Source organism: Rhinatrema bivittatum, chromosome 6 (assembly GCF_901001135.1).
Source record: "Rhinatrema bivittatum chromosome 6, aRhiBiv1.1, whole genome shotgun sequence".
Taxonomy (NCBI): domain Eukaryota; kingdom Metazoa; phylum Chordata; class Amphibia; order Gymnophiona; family Rhinatrematidae; genus Rhinatrema; species Rhinatrema bivittatum.
In genome coordinates, this window is record NC_042620.1 from 297,567,604 (window position 1) to 297,592,123 (window position 24,520).

Below are 24,520 nucleotides of genomic sequence, written 5' to 3' on the forward strand. Positions count from 1 at the left end.
TAATAATGGCTGAAAATGAAAGTTACCCCAATAAGAAACAGAGAGCTGACTGGTTTGTGGTCACTAGTTTTCAGTTCCATGTGACTCCGATAATTAAGCTGCTTGATGTTTGACCCTCTCCACAGGATGCGATCACACCAAGCTGGCACTCGACATTTCCCACTACAAACACAAAGAGAGGTTAAACTTAGGGCAAAGGAATTATTATTTTTGGGCCCCCTTACCTTCAGAGAAGGGTTGCTTCTAGTCATTTTTAACCAGTTGAGGTAAAGCAAGTTTGCTTACCGTAAACAGGATTCTCCATAGACAACAGGATGAATTAGCCATGACATGTGGGTGACATCATCCAATGGCACTGATCGGACCTATTTCTATAGCTCAGTAAAATTTTATCACTGAGCCTAAGCAAGAGTTCCTCCATGTGCACTGCCTAATGAGCCCCTCTGTACAGTTTAGGATTATCTAGGTAGTTGACTCTCCATGGGGGCGAATTAGTATTAAGCATGGCTAATTCATCCTGCTATCTACAGAGAACCTCATTTACAGGCCGATACAGTGCGCGCCGGTGGAGCGCGCTGTTAACCCGCATTTGGATGCATGTTTTCGATGTGCTAGCTTTACCCTTATTCAGTAAGGGGTAATAGCGCGTCAAAAACGCGTGTCCAACCCTACCGAAACTAATAGCGCCCGCAACATACAAATGCACATTTTACTTTCAGAAATTAGCGCCTACCCAAAGGTAGGCGTTAATTTTTGCCGGCACTGGGAAAGTGCACAGAAAAGCAGTAAAAACTGCTTTTCTGTGCACCCTCTGACTTAATATCATGGTCGGAGGTCCCAAAAGTTAAAAATAATCAAAAAAAAAATAAATTTAAAACCGGCCCGCAGCTCGAAAACCGGACGCTCAATTTTGCCGGCATCCGGTTTCCGCTGTCGGCGGGTTTGAGGACAGACGCCAGCAAAATTGAGCGTCAGCTGTCAAACTTGCTGACAGCTGCCGCTCCTGCCCAAAAAGAGACGCTAGGGATGCGCTAGTGTCCCTAGCGCCTCTTTTTACCGCGGGCCCTCATTTGAATAATTTCTTTTTCTGAATCGTGCACACAGGAGAGTGGCGCTCGCCCGCTCTCCCACGATTTTTACTGTATCAGCCTGTTAATTTCTCTCTTGACATGCAGGGCTGAATTAGCCATGACAATTGGGAAGTCCCAAACTGAGGATTGTGTAGAGGAGCATATACTGAAAAAGCAACCCAGAACCCCTCAGTGCTTGCCCAAAGCTACTGTTGCTTCTTGTAAGATTGTCCAGACAGTTATGGGATGTGAAGCTGTGAAATGACAACGAAGTTGAGGTTTGCAGATGTCTTCAAAGGACTCAGCTCTTAGGTGAGCCATTGAGATATCATGGAGCGCAGTCTGCCAGCCAGTTGGACAACATGCATTTGGCAACAGCTACTCCCAGTCTGCTAGGATCATAGAAAACAAAAAGCAAAGAAACCTGACGATGTTGTCGAGTTCTCTTCAGATAATTCTAGGTCCTTTTACAGTGAAAAAACTTTGAGTACAGAGAATAACGAACCAACGCTTGCAGCGCCATGACTCTTCTAATCTAAATGATGGAGGCTAGAAATACCAATTTCCAAGTTAGCAACTTTAAGGAAGTTGACGCCAACAGAACGGCATGTAGGGAGACTTCATCAGTTGTGCCAATACATTGAGATCCTAAGGCACCAAGTAGTCTACTCTCCACTGAAGAGTTCTGGGTGCTTTTTCAGTAAGTGCTTCTCTACGCAATCTTCAGTTTGGGACTTCCCACATGTCACGGCTAATTCAGCCCTGATTGACAAGAGGTCAGATTTATATACCGACATTCAACCTGCGGCACAAAGGGTCCTGGCCAAGCCACCACAAAAGACTGGACCTGGAGGACTCTGTAAGCGGTAGCAGGAGATGAAACTGCTCTGACATCGGATCCCACCGGGATAGCGACGCTTTCTAAAGAGGTCGCATATGAACAAACACCAGCTCCAAGGTCGAGGCAATGAAACAGAGGACCTGCAAGTAATCCCAGACCCTGGGCACTCGGGCCTCCAACAGGTTCTGAACTTGGGCCTGCAGCTTGACAATCCGCTCCTCCATGAGAAATACCTTCCCCAATCGGGGATCCAAGCATGTGCCCAAGAACTCCAGCGCCTACGAAGGCGAAAGGTGGCTCTTGGACATATGGACTATCCATTCCAGTGATCTCAGGCATTGCAACACCACTTCTACCGCACCTCTGCAAATGATTTCCAACTTTTCTTGGATGAGCCAGTCATCCAGATTTGGGCGGATCAGCACGCCCTCCTTTCTGAGAGCCAACGTCACTACCACCATCACCTTGGTGAAGGTCCTCGGGTCCTTCACCAAGGTGAAGTCCGAACGGGAAAGCACAGAACTGAAAATGCTTCCCCAGGACCATAAACCTGAGGTACCGATGACGATCCAGTTGAATCCCTATTTGTAGGCATGCCTCCATTAGATCCAAGAAAGCCAAGAACTCCCTGCTTCTCACCGCTGCTATGATGGACCGCAGAGTCTCCACCCGGAAATGGGAAACTTTGAGAGCTAGATTCATCTTCTTTAAATCCAGAATTGGTCGAAATGTTCCTTCCCTGTTGGGCATCACAAAATGAATCGAATAACACCCCATCCCCTTCTCATCCCAAGAAGCGGGACCAATGGACCCCAACAATTGCAGCTGCTCTATGGTCTGCTGAACGATCACCACTTTTTCCGCCGCGGCACAAGAAGACACCATAAAAAGGTTTCTGAGCATCTGAGCAAATTCTAAAGCATAACCTTCTCCTATCATGCTTAGAATCCACTGGTCAGTCATAATTTTGACCCACTCCTCGTAGAATTGATTCAAATGACCCCCGATGACCGGAATTGAGGAGTGGGCCTGCCTCATCTCATTGCGCGGGCTTGCGCCGCCACTACCTTGTCCAGAGTCATCATTGAAATCGTCCGGTTCCGTGTGCTGCGGCAGTCAAAAAAGCAAACAGAATGATGGGAATTATTAGAAAGGGAATTGCGAATAAAACAGAAAATGTCATAATGCCTCTGTATCGCTCCATGGTGAGACCTTGAATACTGTGTACAATTCTGGTCACCGCATCTCAAAAAAGATATAATTGCGATGGAGAAGGTACAGAGAAGGGCGACCAAAATGATAAGGGGAATGGAACAGCTCCCCTATGAAGAAAGGCTAAAGAGGTTACGACTTTTCAGCTTGGAGAAGAGACAGCTGAGGGGGGATATGATAGAGGTGTTTAAAATCATGAGAGGTCTAGAATGGGTAGATGTGAATCGGTTATTTACTCTTTCAGATAATAGAAAGACTAGGGGGCACTCCATGAAGTTAGCATGTGGCATTTTTAAAACTAATCAGAGAAAATTCTTTTTCACTCAATGCACAATTAAACTCTGGAATTTGTTGCCAGAGGATGTGGTTAATGCTGTTAGTATAGCTGTGTTTAAAAAAGGATTGGATAAGTTCTTGGAGGAGAAGTCCATTACGTGCTATTAATTAAGTTGACTTGGAAAATAGCCACTGCTATTACTAGCAAATATAGCATGGAATAGACTTCGTTTTTGGGTTCTTGTGGCCTGGATTGGCCACTGTTGGAAACAGGATGCTGGGCTTGATGGACCCTTGGTCTGACCCAGTATGGCATGTTCTTATGGTCTGTGCCCATGAAATGGTTGGTTCCAGGACTGCGACCTCCCCGAGGCCTGCCTTTGACCACCACTCGGAACTCTGCTCTTGCGGAAATGCCTTTGCCCCCGAAAACTAGAGTGCACAGGGAGAAAACCTTTCGATCCTCTTGGCTTGTCTTCGGTAACATATATATGGGACTTATTATCTCCCAGAATCTTTATCATCTGCTCCAAGTCCTCTCCGAACAGAAGTCTGCTCTTAAAAGGCAACGCTCTCAGATAAGTTTTGGACAAGACAGCCGCTGACCAGTTCCACAACCAAAGAAGTCTCCTGGCTGAGACTGCTGACATCGTCGTTTGAGAAGACATGCAAACTAGGTCATACAAAGCATCCGCCCCATAAGCGACTGCCGCTTTCAATCGCTTTGCCTGTTCAGGCTCCTAGATTGTCAGATTCCTATCACTCTGCAACTGTTGCACCCATTGCAAACTAGTCTGGAGCATAAAACTGCTGCAGACAGCCACCCGGATGCCAGCGCAGACACCTCGAAAATCTTTTTAAGATGCACCTCGAGCTTCCTGTCCTGCAGATCCTTCAGAGCTGCTGCCCCAGCTATTTGTAGCTGCCAAAACCAATGCATCCACCCTGGGCACTTTCAAGAACTCCAGAGCATCCATGGCTCTGCTCACCTTAAGGCCAGTCTGTGGAATATCCGACTCCCTCACCACCAGCTCTTTCACCGACCTGTGAAAAGGGAAGTCTTGGCTAGACCCCTCAAACTGGACATAACCGGATCCAATTCTTCCAGGTCAATCTTCTCCTGCGGAACTGATATTCCCAGTTCCACCAGGATCGGCAGAATGAGGGATCCAAATTCCTCCCTTTGAAAAATCCGAACCACCTTAGGATCATCACCCTCCATTGATGGGGGCCTTTCCCGCGTCATCCTCTAGCCCTTGCGCTGAGTGAAAAATATCCGCATCAGGAGAACCATTTATTTATTTATTTATTTAATTAAAAGTGTTTGTATATCACTTTTACAAATACAATTTAATCAAAACGGTTTACAGTTTAAAACGTACATAGTTAAAAGACAATAAAATAGACAAAATTCAACTAATCTAATATACAACAAAAACGAAAGCGCTTTATAAGTGCTTTACAAAATGCCACAACTCGATTTGATCTTAGATGATTATTAGAGAGAGTAGGGGAGTAAGGGTATGTAAAATGGTATTTGAGATAGGCATTAGACAGGGAAGGACTAGGTGAGGGGACTTTATGTTCAGTTTGAAGGAGGAATGTTGAATGCTTTATGAAAGAAGTAGGTTTTTAAGGATTTCTTAAATTGCTGTGGGGTTGGTATTAGTTGGAGAAAATCTGGTAAAGAATTCCACAAAGAGGGGCCTGCCACAGAAAAGGCTCTCTTGCGGGTTATATCTAGTCTTGCTAATCTAATTGTAGGTATGTCTAGAAAATAGCAATCCCCAATCCGACTCCTCCAAGAAACCCTCCTCAGTGACCCTTGCCCCAGAAGGACCCAGGATCCTCCAATTCCTAGTGGCCCCTGAAGCCCCTGAAAATCTGGAATTCTTCCTGGGGGAGGATCGGGTATCCTCCTCTTAGAAGAGGGCCACTTCGCAGCCTTACGGGCGAAATAAGCTTTATGAGGCAACAAAACAAACTCTGGTGAAAAAAGGGTAGGAACCCTGCACATCCTCCTCCTGAGGATCCAGTTCCTCTACTTGGGTCTCCTTAGCTGAAAGATCTGCCTCCCCCTGCTGCAGCTTGTACTTTGCGCATGAAGGAAACCAAAATGGCCGCCATTCCCGCACTCGACGGGAACAGATCAACGGCCTCCCATGCTGCAGCTTTAGGCCCGCTGGACCCCTGCTGCAAAGTCAATGGCAGTGCGGTCCCCCCTGACTTACCCTCCCCACCAGGGAGGCAGTGGTAGAGGCGACTGGCTCTGAAGAGTTGCACAGCAGTCTCTCTGCACACAATGCAGCTGCAGCCACGCGGCATGGCCCCACACTGTAAAAACGACTGTGCAGCACATGCTGAAAAGGAGACGTGCTGGGATCTGTAAGGGTAACCCCACTCACCAGGAGCCCTTCTGCCACCGATGAGAATCAAACATGTTCCCTGTACTTTGCCTATTTCTCCCCCCCCCTTTTTTTTTCTTTAAATAAACTTTAGAAAAGACAGACAGAAAACAACGAGAAACAGCAACTAATAAGCCTTATCTGAAATTGGCAGAGGCTTCCTCCCAAGTCTCCTGAGGAGAGGGAACTGGACCATCGGCTGTCAACCCCTGCTCGTCCTCCTCTGAAAAAACCAGGAGGGTTGGTCCTACCAGGACCTGCCAACCTCCTAGGAGGGAATTTCACCTAATCTATCCTCTTCTATTTCTTCTTCCTTTATTTTTTTTTCCTTAGGTACAGAACTGCAGGTTTTGCACCTCCTCCATCTGCTGGAGACAGAGAAATACTGAGGAGGTGGCACACCAGGTTAAGAGGCGGTGCCTACGAAATTTTTTCTGTCTCCATCTGCTGGAAAGGAGGCAAAACCCAACAGTCTGGACTGATCGGGGTACGTACAGGGAACTTTGACTTCATATGCTTCTGCACCATTGTGGTAGCCCTTTTCTAGACTGTACCTCAATTATATTCAAGATGCAGCCCCCAAAATGCACACAATATCCAGATAAGTTATGCAGAAGCATCATCACCTCCTTCTTTTCTACTGATTTTTTTATCTCTCTGTATCTTAGCATGCCTTTGGCATTCACCACTGCCTTATTGCAGTTTGGCAATCTTTAAGTTATCAGATATGGCCACCCCGAAATTTCTCTCCTATTTGACGCACATCAGTACCTTACCCTCACCTTATACTACTTTTTTGGTTTCCATACCCTCAAATGCATCCTAGTACCTTGTCTTGTTTACATTTAGTTGCCAAACTCTTGACTACTCTTCAAGCTTTCTTAGATCACGGCCCATTTTATTTACTGAATCGCAGGGGTCTACCTGCTGGATATTTATTTTATTTGCTACATTTTTAGTTACTCAATTCTAACAAAACTTCTAGATGGAGCACAACAGAGGTTTGACACATAACATAAATAGGTGATAAAAAATAACAATGTTAAAAGCATTACTAAAATCTAAATACATCACCATCCATTGTTTGCCCAGATCTAATTCTTTAGTCACACAAAGAAATTGAACAGATTTGTATAATATGATCTCCCTCTAGTAAATTCAGGCTAACTTGAATCCTGTAATCTGGAGGATTCACCGACTTCTTTTAGTAGTGACTACATTAATTTATCCGCTACTAAGGTCATTATAGAATACCAACCTCCTTCCTTCTGCTTTTGCTCCAATGTCCAGAAAGTATTTGGACAGAACTACCAGAACCCCTTTAAGCTCTTAACATCCAGGGTTCCCGTCTGGCCCTACTGCTGTCCGCTTTCAGTTTTGCTAGTTCCTGCAAGCCCTCCCTTCTGTATCTAAGGCTTGACACGTGAACTCCTGCCATATAACTTCAGTCTGGCTTTTACCCCTTCTTCAGCGAGCATTAAACTTAAGTATTTGTTCAGTAGTTCTGCTTTTATAGAAACATAGAAATGACGGCAGAAGAAGACCAATCGGTCCATCCAGTCTGCCCAGCAAGCTTCACACTTATTTTTTCTCATACTTATCTGTTTCTCTTGGCTCTTAGTAACCTTATGTTCTAATTCCCTTTCACCCCCACTATTAATGTAGAGAGCAGTGATGGAGCTGCTTCCAAGTGAAATGTTAAGTTTGATTAGTTGGGTAAGCGGCAGTATAGCTCTCTGCCATGAAGCAGAGGGCAATGCTGGATATGTTGTCACTCTTCACGTTACTCCTTTTCACCTCTGTTTTACAATCCCATCCATACACTTTCTCTTTTCACTAACATGTCTGAAAAAAGGTTATCACCTTGATACCATGATCTTTTCTTAACAAATTGGCTAGACACCAAAACAATATTATAAAGCAGATTTGCTGAAGCAGAATGTAACTGTTAAAACATATAGGAGGTAATTTTCAAAGAAGTTGTGCACATAAATATAACATACTATCGTAGCAATTTTCAAAGCCCATTTTCATTGCTTAAAGTGCACTTATGTGTATAAAACCTATGGTTAATTCGATGACACTGTAGCAATTTTCAAAAGCCCACGAACACGCTAAAAGTGTATTTACATGTTTAAAACCCAGTTTTAAGCGAGTAAATCCTTTTGAAAATTACCCCTCACTCTCCAATTATTGAAGGAGACAAGATTTTTGTTTTCTGCATCCAGAGTTTATTGTAGCGGTGTTAATTAAAAAAAATGTGGTAGGATACAGTACATGTTGCCCAATAATACATTAAGATAATACAACTGTTTATAACAACTATGACAGAAGCTGATAATTCACCTGAATCCCTGCTTATACTAAGGATAAAACAGAAGCTGATAATGACTATACTGTATTGACAAAAACACAGATGTCAATGTGGATTTACCTAGAATCCCAGCGATCTGTTTTAGGGTCAAACTTATAGGTGGGGATGAAGCTAATATTTCCCTCAGTAAAATCCGAGAAAACATTCTTCAGACCACGCTGTATATTCAGCTGTAGGAGAGAAAGAAAATCAATAAACACCAGAATAAATTCTAAAAGGCCTGCTTCAGACTACATATTCAGCTGTGTATCAGATTTGCAGAAAAACAAATTCTTCACCTGACAAATTGGTGCCTCCATCAGATCCTGAGAGAAAAAGTGAAAGGCCATAATACATCACAACTATGTGCTTCATTGGAACCATTCTACCTACAGTATGCAAGTAATTTGGGTAGACAAAACCATTACCATCACAGCCAAACCATACAAGGAATGTTCGCCCTATACCCCTGCAACTTAAGATCTCTACCCAATTCAAACAAATTACTCCCCCATCCCTTCAGCTAGGCCTTCATAATGTTCACTCTGCAAATAGAAAATCTCACCACATTCAGGATCTAATTGAAGAAAACACATCCTATATATCACTGAGACCTGGATAGGAGACGGTGACACTGTTTTTCTCAGCTCTGCCTACCTGGCTACCAAATTCACCACACCACAGACTCATGGGCCATGGAAGAGGATTTGCTGTTATCTTCAAAAATTCACTGGCCCTGGAGTTAGTGACTACTAACCAGATAAGGAAATCTGACTGCCTAGTAACAAAGCTCCAAGAAAATAAGGGTCTTAACATCATCCTTACATATCACCCACCTGATAACCACTCTGACTCCTTCCTTAAACTATCTGAATTTCCTGTGTGACATCTCTACTACTATCAAAAACCTCCTGGTTCTAGGAGATTTCAACTATTATGCAGAATCTCACCTCAAAGGGCATGTTGTCTGATTTCAATGCAACATGGACAATCTTGGTCTCACCCAATCAATCAAGATCCCTATGCACAGACAAGGTCACTCTCGCGACCTAATTTTCTAATCTGTCAGATAGACCCTGACTCAATCTCAATGGTCTCCATTTCCTGGTTGGATCATAAACTTGTCCAGGCCACCATCTCATTCCCAAATCAAATCCCTCAGTGTTCCTACATTGAAACCTGCCACCACAAACCTATCCTGTGTTACAAGTGAAAACATAAGTAATCTCATCAACATACTCATAACTACCACCTCAATCCCATTAGAATTTCTAGTTCAGCAATGGAATGATGACTACTCTACAGAAATCGAGACTCTAGCCCCTCTCAAATACAATCCTACCAGAACCCCCAAAAATTCTCCATGGTTCCATGAAGATCTTCTTCTACGCAATCTCAACAACTTGAACAGGCATGGAAGAAACATAAAACTGACATCAACCTTTGTGCCTGCAAAGAATACTCAAAAAAATACAAAGCTGCCATCTGGCAAGCAAAAAATGATTACATTTCCAAACAACTAGAATTGTCTATGAACTACCCAAGTAAACATTTTGACCTGAAATGGAAACTCTCCAAACTGGAAACCCAAACTCCTATCAACACAGCTGAAGACTGTTAACTTTTTCACTGAAATAAATACAAGTTATTTAATCCCTCTTTGCATCCCACCACCTCTTCCACCTCACATACCCCTGTCACCAACCACCCCATTAATGCAAACATTTGTAAAGATGGTTGGAGTTTTAAACTACTGGCCCTGGAGGTGGTAGGCTGGAGCTCTGCAGAGAACGCTATTCTAACCATGGAGACCTGGGAAAGCAGTAGCATTATTACTCTCCTAAATATTGTGGGCAGAATTTTATTGGCTATAAAGTAGACCCACCTTGTTCACCCAGCTGTTTTAAGATCTAGCCAGCAGGCATTTCTCTGCTGGCATAACATCAATGTTTAAGGCTTGGCCTGAACAGGGCTGTGCTGGACTATACTGAACGGTCCTGGAACTCTTCCCTTGGTTGCCCGGTAAGAGAAATCACATTTCTTTTTTTTTTTATTATCTCTTTATTGATTTTTTAACAAAAAACACTCAAAGTATCCACTTTGAAACAGTAATATGGCATTACATACAGTTAAGGTAAAATAGGTTCTCAAAACAAAATACAGATCATATAACAATTTCTCCATATGTAACATCCATTAGACCTCTAGCAATTTGGGGGGGGGGGGGGGGGTGAGTACAGCAAGAAAAAGGAGAAATCCTAAAGAAATACTTTATATTCAACAATTGCATTGTATAACCATATTTTTACTCAGGACCAGTAACATTAATGCTTAGTTGGTGTATAGCTTTCTTCCCTTCCACAAAGCTTTTTAAATGTTCTTGTTGATAAAAAATATATGTGTCCTCTTTATATTTCACGATGCATTTGCAAGGGATGCGTAAAAAAAAAAATCGCTCCCAAAGCAAGCACCTCAGATTTTAAATCCAGAAATGCTTTTCTTCTCTGTTGTGTCATTTTAGTGACATCTGGGTAAATTCTTACCACAGCTCCCATGAAACTTTTATTGGCCTTGTTAAAATAGGCCCGCATAATATCTCCCAAGTCCTTTTCATTGAAAAGAGAAATTAGCAGAGTAGATCTCTCAGCAATTTCATACGCTGAAGACTCTAAAAATTCTGTTAAATTTTCCAGAACATTTGGGGTTATTATTTGTCTTTGAGTATTGCGTAGAGGAAGAAAAAAAAACTTTATCCAGAGGGGGAGTTCTTTCAGTGGCAATTTCCAAAACTTCAGCGAAGTATCTTTTTATAGTCATTCGAAGTAACTCTCCTACCACTCTGGGAAAATTCAACAGCCTTAAATTTAAATGTCTCGCAGCATTCTCCAGATTTTCAATTTTCCTATTAATAGCCCCAATGTTCTGTATCATGGTTGTCTGAACCGTTTTTACATGCTTAATATCTTCTTCCATTTTCTGAAAGTTTGCTTTCACTTCCAATTTGGCTTTCCCAAAATTATCATTAAGCAAGCACATTTGAGAAGATAGGACACCAATATTTGTAGAACACTCTGTCAAAGACTTTGCAAGACTTGAAGTTAGAGACCAAAGAGCCTCTAAAGTGACTACCTCCGGCTTCTCATAGTTCATAACTTTGCTGGGTATAATGGGGGTAATAGAAGACAGGTTCTCACCTCTTTGGCTGTTTAAATTCCCCTCCATTTCCAGCCCTAGGCCTCCAGTGGCATTTTCTCCGATTCCGTCGGGTGTCCGAGCGCCTTGCTCCCACGACGCCGCCCCCTCTGCACGATCAAGACGCACCTCCACATCGGGACTGCCGATCGGGCGAGGCGTCGAGGTTCCGCGTTCGGCAGGAGGTAATCTCTGGTCCGGGCTGAGAGAATGTAACTCCGAGGCAGGTTCGTGGTCTCCTTCCACAGAGCCTGCAGCCGGACTACTCAAACCCTGTTCCAATGGTTTGGTAACGCATTGCGAGATGGTTTTTTGCCCCGGGGGTAGCGAAGTCGTCGAGGGGTAAGTTCTCTGCTTCCCCTTTCGTTTAGGAGCCATTAGAATTCAAGAAACAAAACAAAATTGAGGAAAAAACGCCGGAGCAATTTCACAATGCTGCTTACTGCGACGCCATCTTGACTCCGCCCCCCTGAAATCACATTTCTTTTGATTACCTTGGTTGTTTGCCTGCACTTTGTAAGTCAGGGACAACATGTTATGTTTTCACCTCTCTTTTCTTTCATTAAACATCAGTGAAAGGAGTGGCTACTGTATTGCACTTTTATTAGACCTGGACAGATTGTGCCAGCCCACCTTAGAGATCCAACAGCTTCAGGTTTGTTTTTTTGTTTGTTTTTTTTTTACACAGGCAGAAAGGGAAATAAATTTCAGAAAGTAAGAGCTTGACTGAGCTAGGTTTTTTTTCTCCCTTTTGTTTATTTTTGATTGTGCCGCCAGCTGTAATGCTGCTGGAGAGTTGACTACACCTTTAGTCAGCTGACTCAAACTCCAGTTTTCGAGGTGTTAAGAAAAAGACTTTAAAGCCATTGGGAAGTTGCTGAAGTTAAAGGAAGCCTTCTTTTTTCCTTCCCCTTCATGATTTTGACAATGAAAACATTAGAGAATCAACAGCAGCAGATTCAGTATCTGTTACAGCAGATGTTCCAATGCAAGATGAAGACCTTATTAAATCATGGCAACAGAAGTGCCAGCAGCTGGAAAGAATGCACACACTTTATGAACACAAGTGTCAACAACCAGAGGCTATGACCTCTAGTTGCCCCCAGAGGAATTTGAAGGTGATAGAGGGCACTACCAAGGGTTTCTGAATAAATGTGGCTTACATTTCAAGCTTCACCCAGAAATATTTACCAATGAAGTAAAGAAACTGTGTTGGGTAATAACTCTACTCCCGGGAGATGCCTTGAAATGGGCCACCACTTTAATGTATGATGTGGAATACTTTGCTTCAGGAGTTTAAAAAGATGTTTTCCAATCCATACCAAAAACATATGGTGGACAGAGGCTTAAGACAAGTACAACAAGGGGCAGGTTCTATTCAATCTTTTGCTGCCAGCTTCCGCCAGTTACAAGCAGACATGGGATGCAGCGAGGAGCCACATTGGCATCAATTCCATCTGGGTTTAAGAGAAGAAAACAAGGACAAATTGGCCCAGACTGAACCTCCCTCCTCTGAGGAAGAGTTAATCAACACCTGTATCCAGATTGACAGACATCGGGAGGTCGCTCCTTGTGACCTTGGGCAAGACACTTTACTCTCCGTTGCCTGAGATACAAAATTAGATTGTAAGCCCTCTAGGGATAGGACATGCCTATAGTACCTGAATGTAATCCGCTCTGAAGTGCCAAAAAGCGGAAAATAAAAATCTAAAAGAAAATTTAAAAAAAAAAAGAATCCTGAGATGGTCACACCCTTTCCACATTAAATTCTTCTTTGGTGGTTGAAGAACTGGATATCCCAGAACCAATGCAAACTTGCATTGCCCCAACCTGGAAGCCAGTTTCAGGAGGTAACATCTGAATGCTGCAACCATGGCCCCGCCCCCGCAGGGTGGGGGTTTAGGATACTTTATGGCCCAGTATCCCCTCTGGGAGTTTACTCCAAGAAGTAACATGTTACCCCGAGGGATCCTGAGCAACTAGGGGAATGCGTGACCAAGCATAACCTCAAAACAATGGGAAATGGGACAGAACAGGACAAATTACTTGTGTAGTACAATATCGGGTGGCAAAGGCCAGGCAAAAGGATCACCTCAAAATTAATGGAGCAAACTTGGAAGGCATATGTCAGGGAAATTGGGGTGGTAATGGCGCCTCTCATCTTACAGTTAGATAAGTTAGACACTGTAGTTCTTCCTGCCATAGCCAATTTGGGTGAAGAAGGCCCATATATCAAGAAAGACCAGTGGGCAATGAATCAAGAACTCAAAGAGGTTACTGCTAATAGAGTCTGAAGAGAGTATAGCAGAGGCCAGGGCACTCTTAGGCAATCCTCAAAGCCTTGTACTCCCAGGAGAGGCTTTCACAATTTTGAAAAAGAAAGACCACTGGCAAAGGGCTAGCCATGCTGGAGGGAGGTCACTGTCACCGAAGAAGTGGGCTCCAAGTATGGAGTCATTTCGAAATATCCACTGACCAACACCTCAATGAAAAAGAATTGAGATACACAGTTACTGAGTCAGAAGAAGCCTTATCAGAGTCCATTCCACCATATATTAACTGTGCCATATGATCAACAGGGACACCCTTTGCACCCCTCTAGGGCAATGACTACCAAAGAGTAGCCTGTAAAAAAAAAAAAAAAAAAGACTTTTTTCTTTCTTTTTTTGTTTCAAACAATCTCTGCAAATAATGTGTGCCTCTTATGGTAGAAAGGTCAGAGGGATGGAGTGGGGAAGGTACAGGCTGAGGATGCTAGAAGAGTAAAGGTGCTGTGGGAAGCTTAGGGTGGTCGGTAGGGGCCCAGAGGACCCCCTTGGGAGGGGAGAATAATATAAGGATGGTTGGAGTTTTGAACTGCTTGTCCTGGAGGTAGTGGGCTGGGACCCTTCAGAAAGCTATGTTAACTGTAGAGAATTGGGGAAGCAGTAGCACTTTTACTTTCCCAGATATTGTGAAATGGGTTATGTCCAAATAAGCAAGAAGGGAGGCGATCTATGAAAGCCATAATGGTATAAACAAAAAAAGATAGATGCTGGATGTCCTATTAAAATCTTTAATATGGTGGAGACATATTAAAATGCCCGACTCTGGCCGAGTTTCACCACTATTCAAGTGGCTGCCTCAGGTGCTACAATTAAATGACATAAATAAATAAATACATATCAATAGTCAGAACAGGGAGACCACGTGATGTGGTGAACGGGACCGGACGTGTCTGGTAACGCTCCGGAGGCTGGGCCCCCCAATCCCTCACCATCCGCACAAATTTGACGATTTGGACACTTACAATTCTAGATTGACATATGTCGATTACCAACTACATGCATAAGTCGCCGCTGACTATGCCGCCGAGGGCTGCCAGGAGAGAGAAAGAAAAGACGCGAGGGCCAGAAGCTAAAATGGCGGCGGAAGTGGGGAAGCCGACTTCAGGTGCAGAACTTGGAGAAAACTTGCCCACTCACCCCTCCACACAGGAATTACAAGAAGCTATTGTGGCGGCGTTGGAGAGCAAATTCACTGGGCTCTCGAAACAAATCACCTCGGTCCAATCTGCGTTGTCAGAATTTGCACCCCGACTAGATCAGGTGGAGGGACGGACGGGAGTCCTAGAAGACGATGTGCTAGCTTTGACAAATCGGGTGTTCGCCCTTGAAAAAGCCCTTACCGAACAAAGAGATAAAGCAGATGATCTGGAGAACCGATCACGGCGATCGAACCTGCGATTGCTGGGAGTGCCGGAGTCGATTGCAGATCAAAATCTGCGGGCGATTTTAAAAACCTGGATTCCGGAGGCGCTGGGCTTATCCGATATTCAACAGTCCTTTGAAATAGAACGGGCGCACCGGCTGGGAGCCCGTCGGTCGGAGTCAGGAGCAGACACGCGACCACGCATTGTAATTATAAAAATCTTGAATTTTCACCATAAGGAGTGTGTGTTGCAAGCTGCTCGCAAAATGCCGGAGCTGCAGTTACAAGGCCATCGAGTGCGTATGGCGCCGGACTATTCACCACGTGTATCGGCCCAGAGGAAAGTTTTTGTACCGGTTTGTGACCTATTGATAAAAAAGCAAATCCGGTTTACCCTCCAGTTCCCGGCTAAGCTACGGGTCTTCAGGGAGGGGACTTGGACAGTCTATAATTCGCTTGAATCTACCAAGTCGTTGCAAGAAGAGCTAAATAAGTGATTTAACTTGTTTGTTTATCTTACGCTGGTATGCACCCATAGAGGTGGGGGAGAAGGAGGGCCTAGCCTCCTAACACATCATAGCGTGTTCTCTACATCAGGCTTAGCCTGGTGAGGTGTTATGTGTTTTAGGGTATGGGGAGGGGAGGGGGGAAGGGAAATGGGGGGATACTCTTGCCTTTATTGGGTTTTGGTAGATAATACATGTGGGTATGAAAATGAGCATGGGGGGGTTCAGAGAGGAGAAAACTTCTTCTGGCAGTTGGATGGGGCATATAATACAGTAGGAGGAGACCAGGCTGGGGGTCTTCTTCTTCCCATTACTAGCTGGGTAATACAATCTCACTTTTACACTGTTTTTGTCAGCTACCATGGGGTCAACTTATAAATTTATATCATGGAATGTGGATGGCTTGGGAAGTCCCATCAAACGTAAAAAGATCTTCCAACATTTAACAAGATTGAAGGCTAATGTGGCATGTCTCCAGGAGACGCATTTAAATTTATTGGAAAGCAAAAAGCTTTGCCGGGACTGGGTAGCGACTTGCCATTTTGCTCCAGCAGTGGGTAGGAAAAGAGGAGTAGTAATTTTAATTAATAAGAACACACCTTTTATGGTGTCCAAGGAATTCGCAGACCCGGAGGGCAGATACATCTTTATTACGGGTCAATTGGAAGGGCAACCCCTCACGTTATGTAATGTGTATGCTCCCAATAACCCCGACAAAGGGTTTTTCAGGCACCTAATTAGCCAATTATTGGAACATTCTCAGGGGAAACTACTTTTAGCAGGAGATTTAAATAGTGTCTCTGATGCCAGTCTGGATAAGTCCGGTATTCCAAGCAGTTTTAAAATTCCAGCAGAATCCGATATCATGTATACCTGCAAACGATTGGATCTGCTTGATATCTGGAGGGTCTTAAATCCTAATACCCGTGATTACACACATGTTTCCAGAGTGCATAATACAATGTCGCGAATTGATTATGTACTAGTGGAATCTGCTCTGTTCCCTACTGTTGATGATGCCGGAATAGGAACTGCGGTGGTCTCCGATCATGCTCCAGTGTGGGTGAGTCTTCGATTCACTTCAGTGAGACACTCGCCCGGGATCTGGCGTTTTCCAGCTCAGTTCAGTGATGACAAACAGTTTCAGGAATTCCTACTTCAGAAATGGGAGGATTTTGCGAGTAATAACAGTCAACATATAGAACAACCTGAATTATTCTGGGCCACCGGGAAAGCCGTTATTAGAGGAGAGATACTCGCATATACTATTAAACGACGTAAACAATTGTTGAGTTCCATTTTACAATTAGAAAAAGAATTGCAGGGGAGGAAGCGAGACCTAGCGCAAAACCCATCATTGGCTACCAAAGATGCCTATTGGGCATGCCTGCATCAGTTAAACTCCTTACTTCACCTACGAGCACATAAGGCATTACAAAACACGGAGATTAGCTTTCACCGTTTTGGGAATAAAGCGGGGAGACTGCTAGCCCGGTTGGTAGCCACTAAACGGAGAAAAAATTTTATTAGTAGTCTCCATACGAAACAGGGTGACCTAGTGACAAACACGACGGCTATATGTGCAGTATTAAGGGAGTTTTATGCTGACCTTTATACTGAAGACCGTACAGGGTCTAATCAGGATGAGTCGGAGTTTTTTCAGAATCTTCCCTTACCGCAGATGACTGAATCCCAACTTAATGCTTTAAATAAACCAATATTGGAGCAGGAAATCCGTCAAGTTATAAAATCTAGTAAAGCCCGTAAAGCTCCGGGCCCCGATGGATTTTCAGCGGATTTTTATAAAATCTTATGCGATAAGGTAACTAAACCTTTATGTCATTTCTATCGGGAGGCAGAGAAGGTGGGCAGTTTCCCGTCTGACTTTAATCAGGCATTTATTACGATCCTTCCCAAGCCTGGTAAGGATCCCTTGAAAGCCGCTTCATATAGACCAATTTCCTTATTAAATTGCGATTTTAAAATTTATACTCGCATACTAGCTGAACGATTGAGTCATATATTACCTGAGATAATTTCTCCATACCAAACTGGGTTTGTCAAATCCCGCAAACCAAGCGCTACTATTCTTAAGTTAATTTCAGCTATTGAGGAGACGTGCTCCCAGGGCCACCCGTCATTGGCTATCGGGTTTGACTCCGAAAAAGCGTTTGATAGGGTGGCCTGGGATTACATGTTTTCTGTGTTGCGCAGGTTTGGATTTCAGGGCCCCATTTATCAAAGAATTATTATGCTTTACCGAACCCCTGAGTCCCGATTGATAGCTAATGATTTCCTTTCTGATATTATACCCATTCAGAGAGGAGTAAGACAGGGTTGCCCTTTGTCCCCTATTTTATATGTTCTTTCCTTGGATCCCCTGTTGAGGAAATTGGGTACCTCAGAGGTCATTAAAGGGTTTAATCGGAAGAAGCATAGTTTTACAATAGCCGCATTCGCTGATGATATGTTAATTTTTCTTAGTAATCCCATGACAGCATTATCAGAGGTGTTAATGATACAGAATGCTTTTGGGAAGTTTGCAGGCTTAAAGATTAACGCTGAGAAATCGGAGGCCTTAGATATTACAGGCACCTTGAAACAGCTTTGGCCGGGTGCCTTCCCCTTGAAATGGGTTTCTACTGACTTAAAATATTTGGGAGTCCGGATTCCAGCGGACCTTAACCAGCTCTATGACCTTAATGTAGGATCCTTGAAACAAAAATTTTTACGCAATCTCCGCCTGTGGCGGGATCTCCCCTTGTCCTTGTCCGGGAGGGTTCAATTAGTGAAGATGATGGAGATATCTCGCTGGATATACTTGTTTCAGATGTTACCCATTTGGTTAGCACCAACTGATACTCGTGAACTTGATACTGCCTTACGCAAATTTATCTGGGGAGGTAAGCGGGCGCGTATACCTCTGAATATGTTAAAGTCTACCAAAGTAAAAGGAGGACTACATTGCCCTGATTTGGCTATGTATAATTGTGCATGTTTGTTGCGACATATACGAGACTGGCTATTTGATACTGATACGGTTACACCCTTGGATTACCTTAAGTCCTGGGTTGCCCCCTGGTCACTCAGTTCTATTTTACATATGCCACCTGGGTCCATTCCGGCCGCTATCCTCAACAGTAGAGTGATACTCCCGATGAGGAAGGCGTGGAGGTTTATTTGTAAGCAGATGGACATAGTAGCCAGCAGCACGGCTTGCTTGGAAATTACAGGCTGTCCTCTTTTTGACCCAGGAAGGCAACAACCAATTTTTCTCCGCTGGAGAGAGAAGGGACTGATATGGTTATCGCAATTATTTAGTTCTGGAGATGGTACTGGACATTTGCTAAGTTTCTATGAATTGAAAGAGCAATTCTCCCTTGAAAACAGTGATCATTATGGATTTCTTCAGCTGCGTCATTTTATTCAAGATATGATGCGGACAAATCCGAAACTTATCTCCTATTCCACGTTGCATCTCTTACTGTTGGGCCCGGATAATAAGCGTGTGAAATGTGCTCAATATTATACAGCGCTCATGGATCTACGGCCGAACTCACACATGCAAAATCTACTTCACTACTGGAATGGAGTTCTGGGTTGCACCCATATCACCATAGAAATGTTACTGATGTGTTTTAAAAGAATATTCATCATGGTGGATAATGTGACCTTACAGGAAAAGCAATATAAACTGTTACACCATGCTTATTATACCCAACAACATGCTTATTACATGGGATTGGTTTCGCAGCCCAACTGTCTACGCTGTTCAGCTTTAAAACCTGACTTATTGCACAGTTTTTGGGTCTGTCCTCCTGTCTACAAATTGTGGGATTTCCTTCAGCGTAAAGTGGTCAGTTTGTGGAACAGGGATATTCCCCTAAACCCTGAGATTTGGCTGCTTGGGATATACTCTTCCCAAATACCATGGAGTTCTTCCTCACAACGGCCTTTTCTGGATAAAGTGGCTCTGATGGCAAAGGCGGCAATTCTTTCTTCATGGACAGTGCAATCCCCAGACTTGGAGGCTTCTTGGACTAAACAGTTTCATCATTTACTTCAAATGGAGTTTCTAATTGCCTCCTCTCTCACCACTAAGAAGCTGTCACATTTCCATGCGACATGGGACTTATATTTGAAGTCGTTGACGGTGGAACTGCAAGCCCAATTAACCGCTACATGGAATTCTCAGCATAAGCCAAGTGTTTCGGTGATGTTATGACTTTTGGTGCGAGTTTCTTTGGTTTGGTGTGTAAACATGGGAAGTGGACTTCTTTGCTCATTATTATCTGGGGACTGGGCATGTCATTCACATAGTATGTTCCCTGATTCAACTGTTCTTTACCTTCTGTGCCTCTTGTGCTCATTGTTCCTATTTTGCCTGAATATTAGTGGTTATTATCAGAATCTATGTAATTGTATAGGCGGTTAAATTGTATCCCACTTTCTTATTCATGTGTAGGCGAGTAATAGGGGAGGGGGAGGGGGTAGGGGGGAGGAGTAGGAATGGGAGTTTAGTAGGGGAAGAGAGAGTTCATGATTTAAAAAGAAAATACTAGTTTCAGCCATGCCTGCTGAGGTATACTATGGTTTATACAGGCTGTTGTACTGTTAAAGTCTGTTGTTATTATTGGTATATCTTCTTATGACACTTGCCATGTCATTATATCCCTGTTTATTATTGTCTATGTTCTTTGACATTGATTTGGCATGGAAAGTGTTTCTTTGGTTGTATGCTTAACTGACCTAGTTTCAATAAAAATTAATGAAAAAAAAAAAAATAGTCAGAACAAACAAAAATATAACTCAAATACATAACTCAAATCAATCAAAGACAAATATACACACAGACTTCAAATATTACAATTAAAATGGTGACATAAAAATGTAAAACAAGAGCATAAAAATAATATAAGAATCAGAAATAATGTGTCTAAATGAGAGGGGGTAAAAGTATGAAAGCTATATACATAAAGATGAATTTTTCTCATGCACACTCATAAAAAGGCTTAATTATAAAAAGTGTGCGTTAAATATGATCAACACACGAATAAGCTGTGCTTGAGTCCTGAAGATAAAGGTAATTATACAAAAAAAAATGTTTTTTTATAACAAATATTAAAATACATGTTTAATTTGAGCCCTTGATGAGATATGAGTCTTATTAATTAAAAATATAAATTTTTCATTTTTTTATTTTTACAATTAAGCCTTTTTATAAGTGTGCATGAGAAAAATTCATCTTTACCTATATAGCTTTCATACTTTTACCCCCTCTCATTTAGACACATTGGGGCGGATTTTCAAAGGGTTACGTGCGTAACCCCGAGAATCCGCTCCTGCGTGCGCTGAGCCTATTTTGCATAGGCCCGGCGAAGCGCGCAAGCTCCGGGGCTTGAAAAAGGGGACGGGGCTGGAGCCTCCAGGCACAGTGGCCATTTGCCACTGTGCCCGGGATCGCAGGCCGGCCGTTGGCTGGTGCGCGCAACCTACACCTGCCCAGAGGCAGGCGCAACTTTTAAGTAAAAGGTAAGGGGGGGTGGGTGAGGAAGGAAAGTTCCCTCCGAGGAATCTATCTCCAGAGACACTTGCTGGCTCTTGGTTCCTCCCTGGCGGTTGATGTAGGCTACCATTGTTGAGTTGTCCGACATCATGCGGACTGCCTGACCCTGGAGTAAGTGGCTGAACGGTAAGACATGCCAATCTGACCGCCCAGGCTTCCAGGCAGTTTATGCTTCAGAGTGCATCTTCCTTGGTCCAACATCCCTGGGCTGTCAGTTCCTGACAGTGAGCTTCCCAACCCCCGGAGGCTCGCATCTGTTGTGAGGACCAGCCAGTTCAATGGGGACAGGTTTACACCCTTGCCCAGGTGAGTTTCCTGAAGCCATCACTGGAGCTGAGACATAGTTCCATTGGTAGGTGGAGGTGAATCAAATAGTCTTGAGACAGCAGGTTCCAACATGGCAGCAGGGAGTGTTGAAGTAGCTGCATGTGTACCTTCGCACTCAGTACTACCTCCAGGACTGACGCCATTAAACTGAGGACCTGAAGATAGCTCCACACCTTGGGGCGTATCATGTTCATCAACAGATGCACTTGGGATATCAACTTCCTTATTAGCGAAGGTGGGAGGAAGACCTTGTCCTGTTTGGTGTCGAACCATACTCTCAGATATTCCAAGGACTGGGAGGGCTTGAGCCTGCTTTTGATCTGTTTTTACGACCCAACCAAGCAGGGATGTCACCCTGCTAGTCACCCAGAGACTCTCTTCCAATGACTTCGCCCGGATCAACCAGTCGTCCAAGTACGGGTGCACCAGGATTCCCTCTTTCCTCAGTGTGGTCGCTATAACCACCATAATTTTGGAAAATGTTATGGGAGCAGTGGCCAGGCCGAAGGGCAGTGCCCAGAACTGATAATGGCGGGCCAGTACCGCAAAGCGTAGGAAACGCTGATGTTCTTGCCGGATTGAAATATGAAAGTAGGCCTCAGAGAGGTCCATGGAGGTTAGGAACTCTCCTGGTTGTAAGGCCATTATCATGGAGCACAGAGTTTCCATACGGAAATGAATTATCCGTAGGTCTTGGTTGACACTCGAGGTCCAGGATGAGGCGAAAGGAACCCTCCTTCTTGGGTACGATGTAATAGATAGAATAACGTCCCGTACTGGAATTATAGCCTCAAATTGAGGAGCCTTATCAAGGTGGACTCCACTGCCTGCTTCTTGTGCTGGGAGTGGCAAGGAGACACCATGAACAAGTCCTGAGGAGTGCTGCGAAACTCCAGTGCGTATCCTTCTCGTATGACATCCAGTAACCATTTGTCTGACGTTATCTCGACTCACTGCTGGTAGAAGAGGGATAGTCAATCCCTTATCTCCTCGTTTCGTGTATGGTCAGCAAAACTTCATTGGGAGTTCAGGTTGAACCTGAACCTGCCGCTGTCTTGGGCTGTCTGCTCCAAAAGGACTGAAACCTCCCCAAGGACCAAGGCCTCTGAAATGCCTAGTTTCAGTAGGGCCGATAGCATTGGGCACCCCTGGATCGACCTCTCATAGGTAAGGGGCACTGTGACTGCTTTCTCTTATCTTCCAGTAGAGAAGCGCAGGTGTTCTCTCACCACCGGATCCAGTAATGCTCGATCACCTTTAAAACTCGTTTCAGGGGCATCCCATTCCAGATCAATCAACTCCTGTATGGCTTCTAGCACATGAAAATAGCAAGAGGCTTTCTGTAGAGACACAAGAATGGGATTCTTCTTAGGTTCCGTCATGGAGTCCACCCCAGAAACTCCCAGGGTCTTCAGAGTCTGGGAAACCAGGGCCAGCAATTCGTCTCTATGGAAAAAACATAACATGGTCCAATATGGTTCTAAACCTGGAGGGATTTCGCCATCCTCCAAGCAATCTGGATCCCCCTTCTTCATCTGTGCTGTCCAAATCCCTGCCAGGAACACCTTTGGTGAGGCGAGGCATGTCTTGAGGTCTGCAGATAGGGCTGGGAGAGGGAGGCCTGTCATTCTGTCCGGACAGGGGCAAGAGAAGCAGACTGCATCTGTATGAAGGCTTGAAGGCCTTGAAAAAATTCCACCCAAGAGAAGGCCACTGGGTCCATACCTAGCCCAGGAAGAACTGGAATAAGTGCTGATGAATTTCCCTCTCCTTCGGAAGACCCAGTCCTGGGTTTATTCAGATTCAGGGTGCTTCTAGTTAAGGTTGTGGCTGACCTATCCTCCGAATGGCTTGGTAAAGTCTGCAGAGGTCAAATCTCTCTGGGCATCCTCACAGTGCTGACATAAGAAATAATCCAGGTCAGGCTGAGTAGCCCTAATATGGCAAGCAGCAGAGAGAGAATGGCGCTTATGTTTCTTTGCTGCTGGAGCCATTAGAGATGGCAGTTGCGAATTCAGTCGGCTCGTACTTGAAGACTCTGTGCGCACCTAAGCGGGCCGCGGCAAGATGCACACACAGCCCATGCGCTCAGGAATTCTGCGCCTAAGTAGTTGTGCGCATAGACTGTGTGTGAAGTTGTGCACATACGTATGAGCGCGCTGTTGTGTGCAGAGCCGGAACGCACCTGTGCATACCAACGCTGTATGGAGGTCAATGCAAGGCACACAAAACCGCACACAAGATGGCACCGCTGCCTTTCAGCTGCTTCTGCAGAAAGTCCACGCCGGGGAACAGCTATCAGACCAAGGCACACCTCTGAGGGATCTCGGAAATCTAGCTCATTGGGGGGCCCCATTGGGGGGCCGCTCAACCTGCTCGGATGCCCACTTCTCTTTACAGCAATGGAACGGGAACGATGTTGGTATGGCATGCTGAGCAAGAAGACTGGACGAAGTCTTACCGAAACCCCTCCAATGTTTCTGAATGGGAAATCCTCTTCTTTTATTTTTTTTTATTTTTTACTTACCTGGGCTCAGCTTACTGGCTGAGTACAGAGATGGTCTCTGGCTGAGGGGGGAGAAGGCTTTGGCCATCACTACCACACTCGGCTTCCTGCACCCGCTGCCTTTCAGCTGCTTCTGCAGAAAGTCCATGCCGGGAAACAGCTATCAGACCAAGGCACACCTCTAAGGGATCTCGGAAATCGTCTCAGGAATTCAAAACTGGGACAGAGACCTTTAGGTTATCACCGCAGGAGAGCGGGGCTCAATCTTTCTCAAATTTAAAAGGTAAAAGTTCCTCTTCTGATGAGTACAGCGATCCCGATAGGGAAGGCACGTCCACATCTGCTAGCAGACAGAGCACTACTGAAGGGCTGAAGTGTACCTAAAGTGACATCAGCTTTGAAACCTGACTCCATCTCCATCTGCTAGCAGGAAAGCATATAACCTACTGGTCCTGAGTCCATCTGGCTACATGCTAGGAAATGAAAAGTTGATCTTATCTTTCTCATTTTGAAGGCAATTTTCAAAGTAATTTGCCTTGGTAAATTCGTCCGTCTGGAAATTGTTCCCCTCTGCTT

The 24,520-nt window shown here is 44.3% G+C and overlaps 1 protein-coding gene across 6 annotated transcripts in view; it reads right to left on the reverse strand.

Annotated features, from left to right (window-relative positions):
• OCRL (OCRL inositol polyphosphate-5-phosphatase) overlaps positions 1-24,520 on the reverse strand; it is a 193,176-nt gene that overhangs the window by 58,719 nt on the left and 109,937 nt on the right. For all 6 annotated transcript variants that reach the window (XM_029607427.1, XM_029607425.1, XM_029607424.1 and 3 more), the window contains 2 exons: positions 8,239-8,348; positions 27-162 (listed from right to left, as the gene is read on the reverse strand). In XM_029607427.1, the coding sequence (XP_029463287.1) occupies positions 27-162; positions 8,239-8,348 (246 nt within the window). The remainder of the gene's footprint in view (positions 1-26; positions 163-8,238; positions 8,349-24,520) is intronic.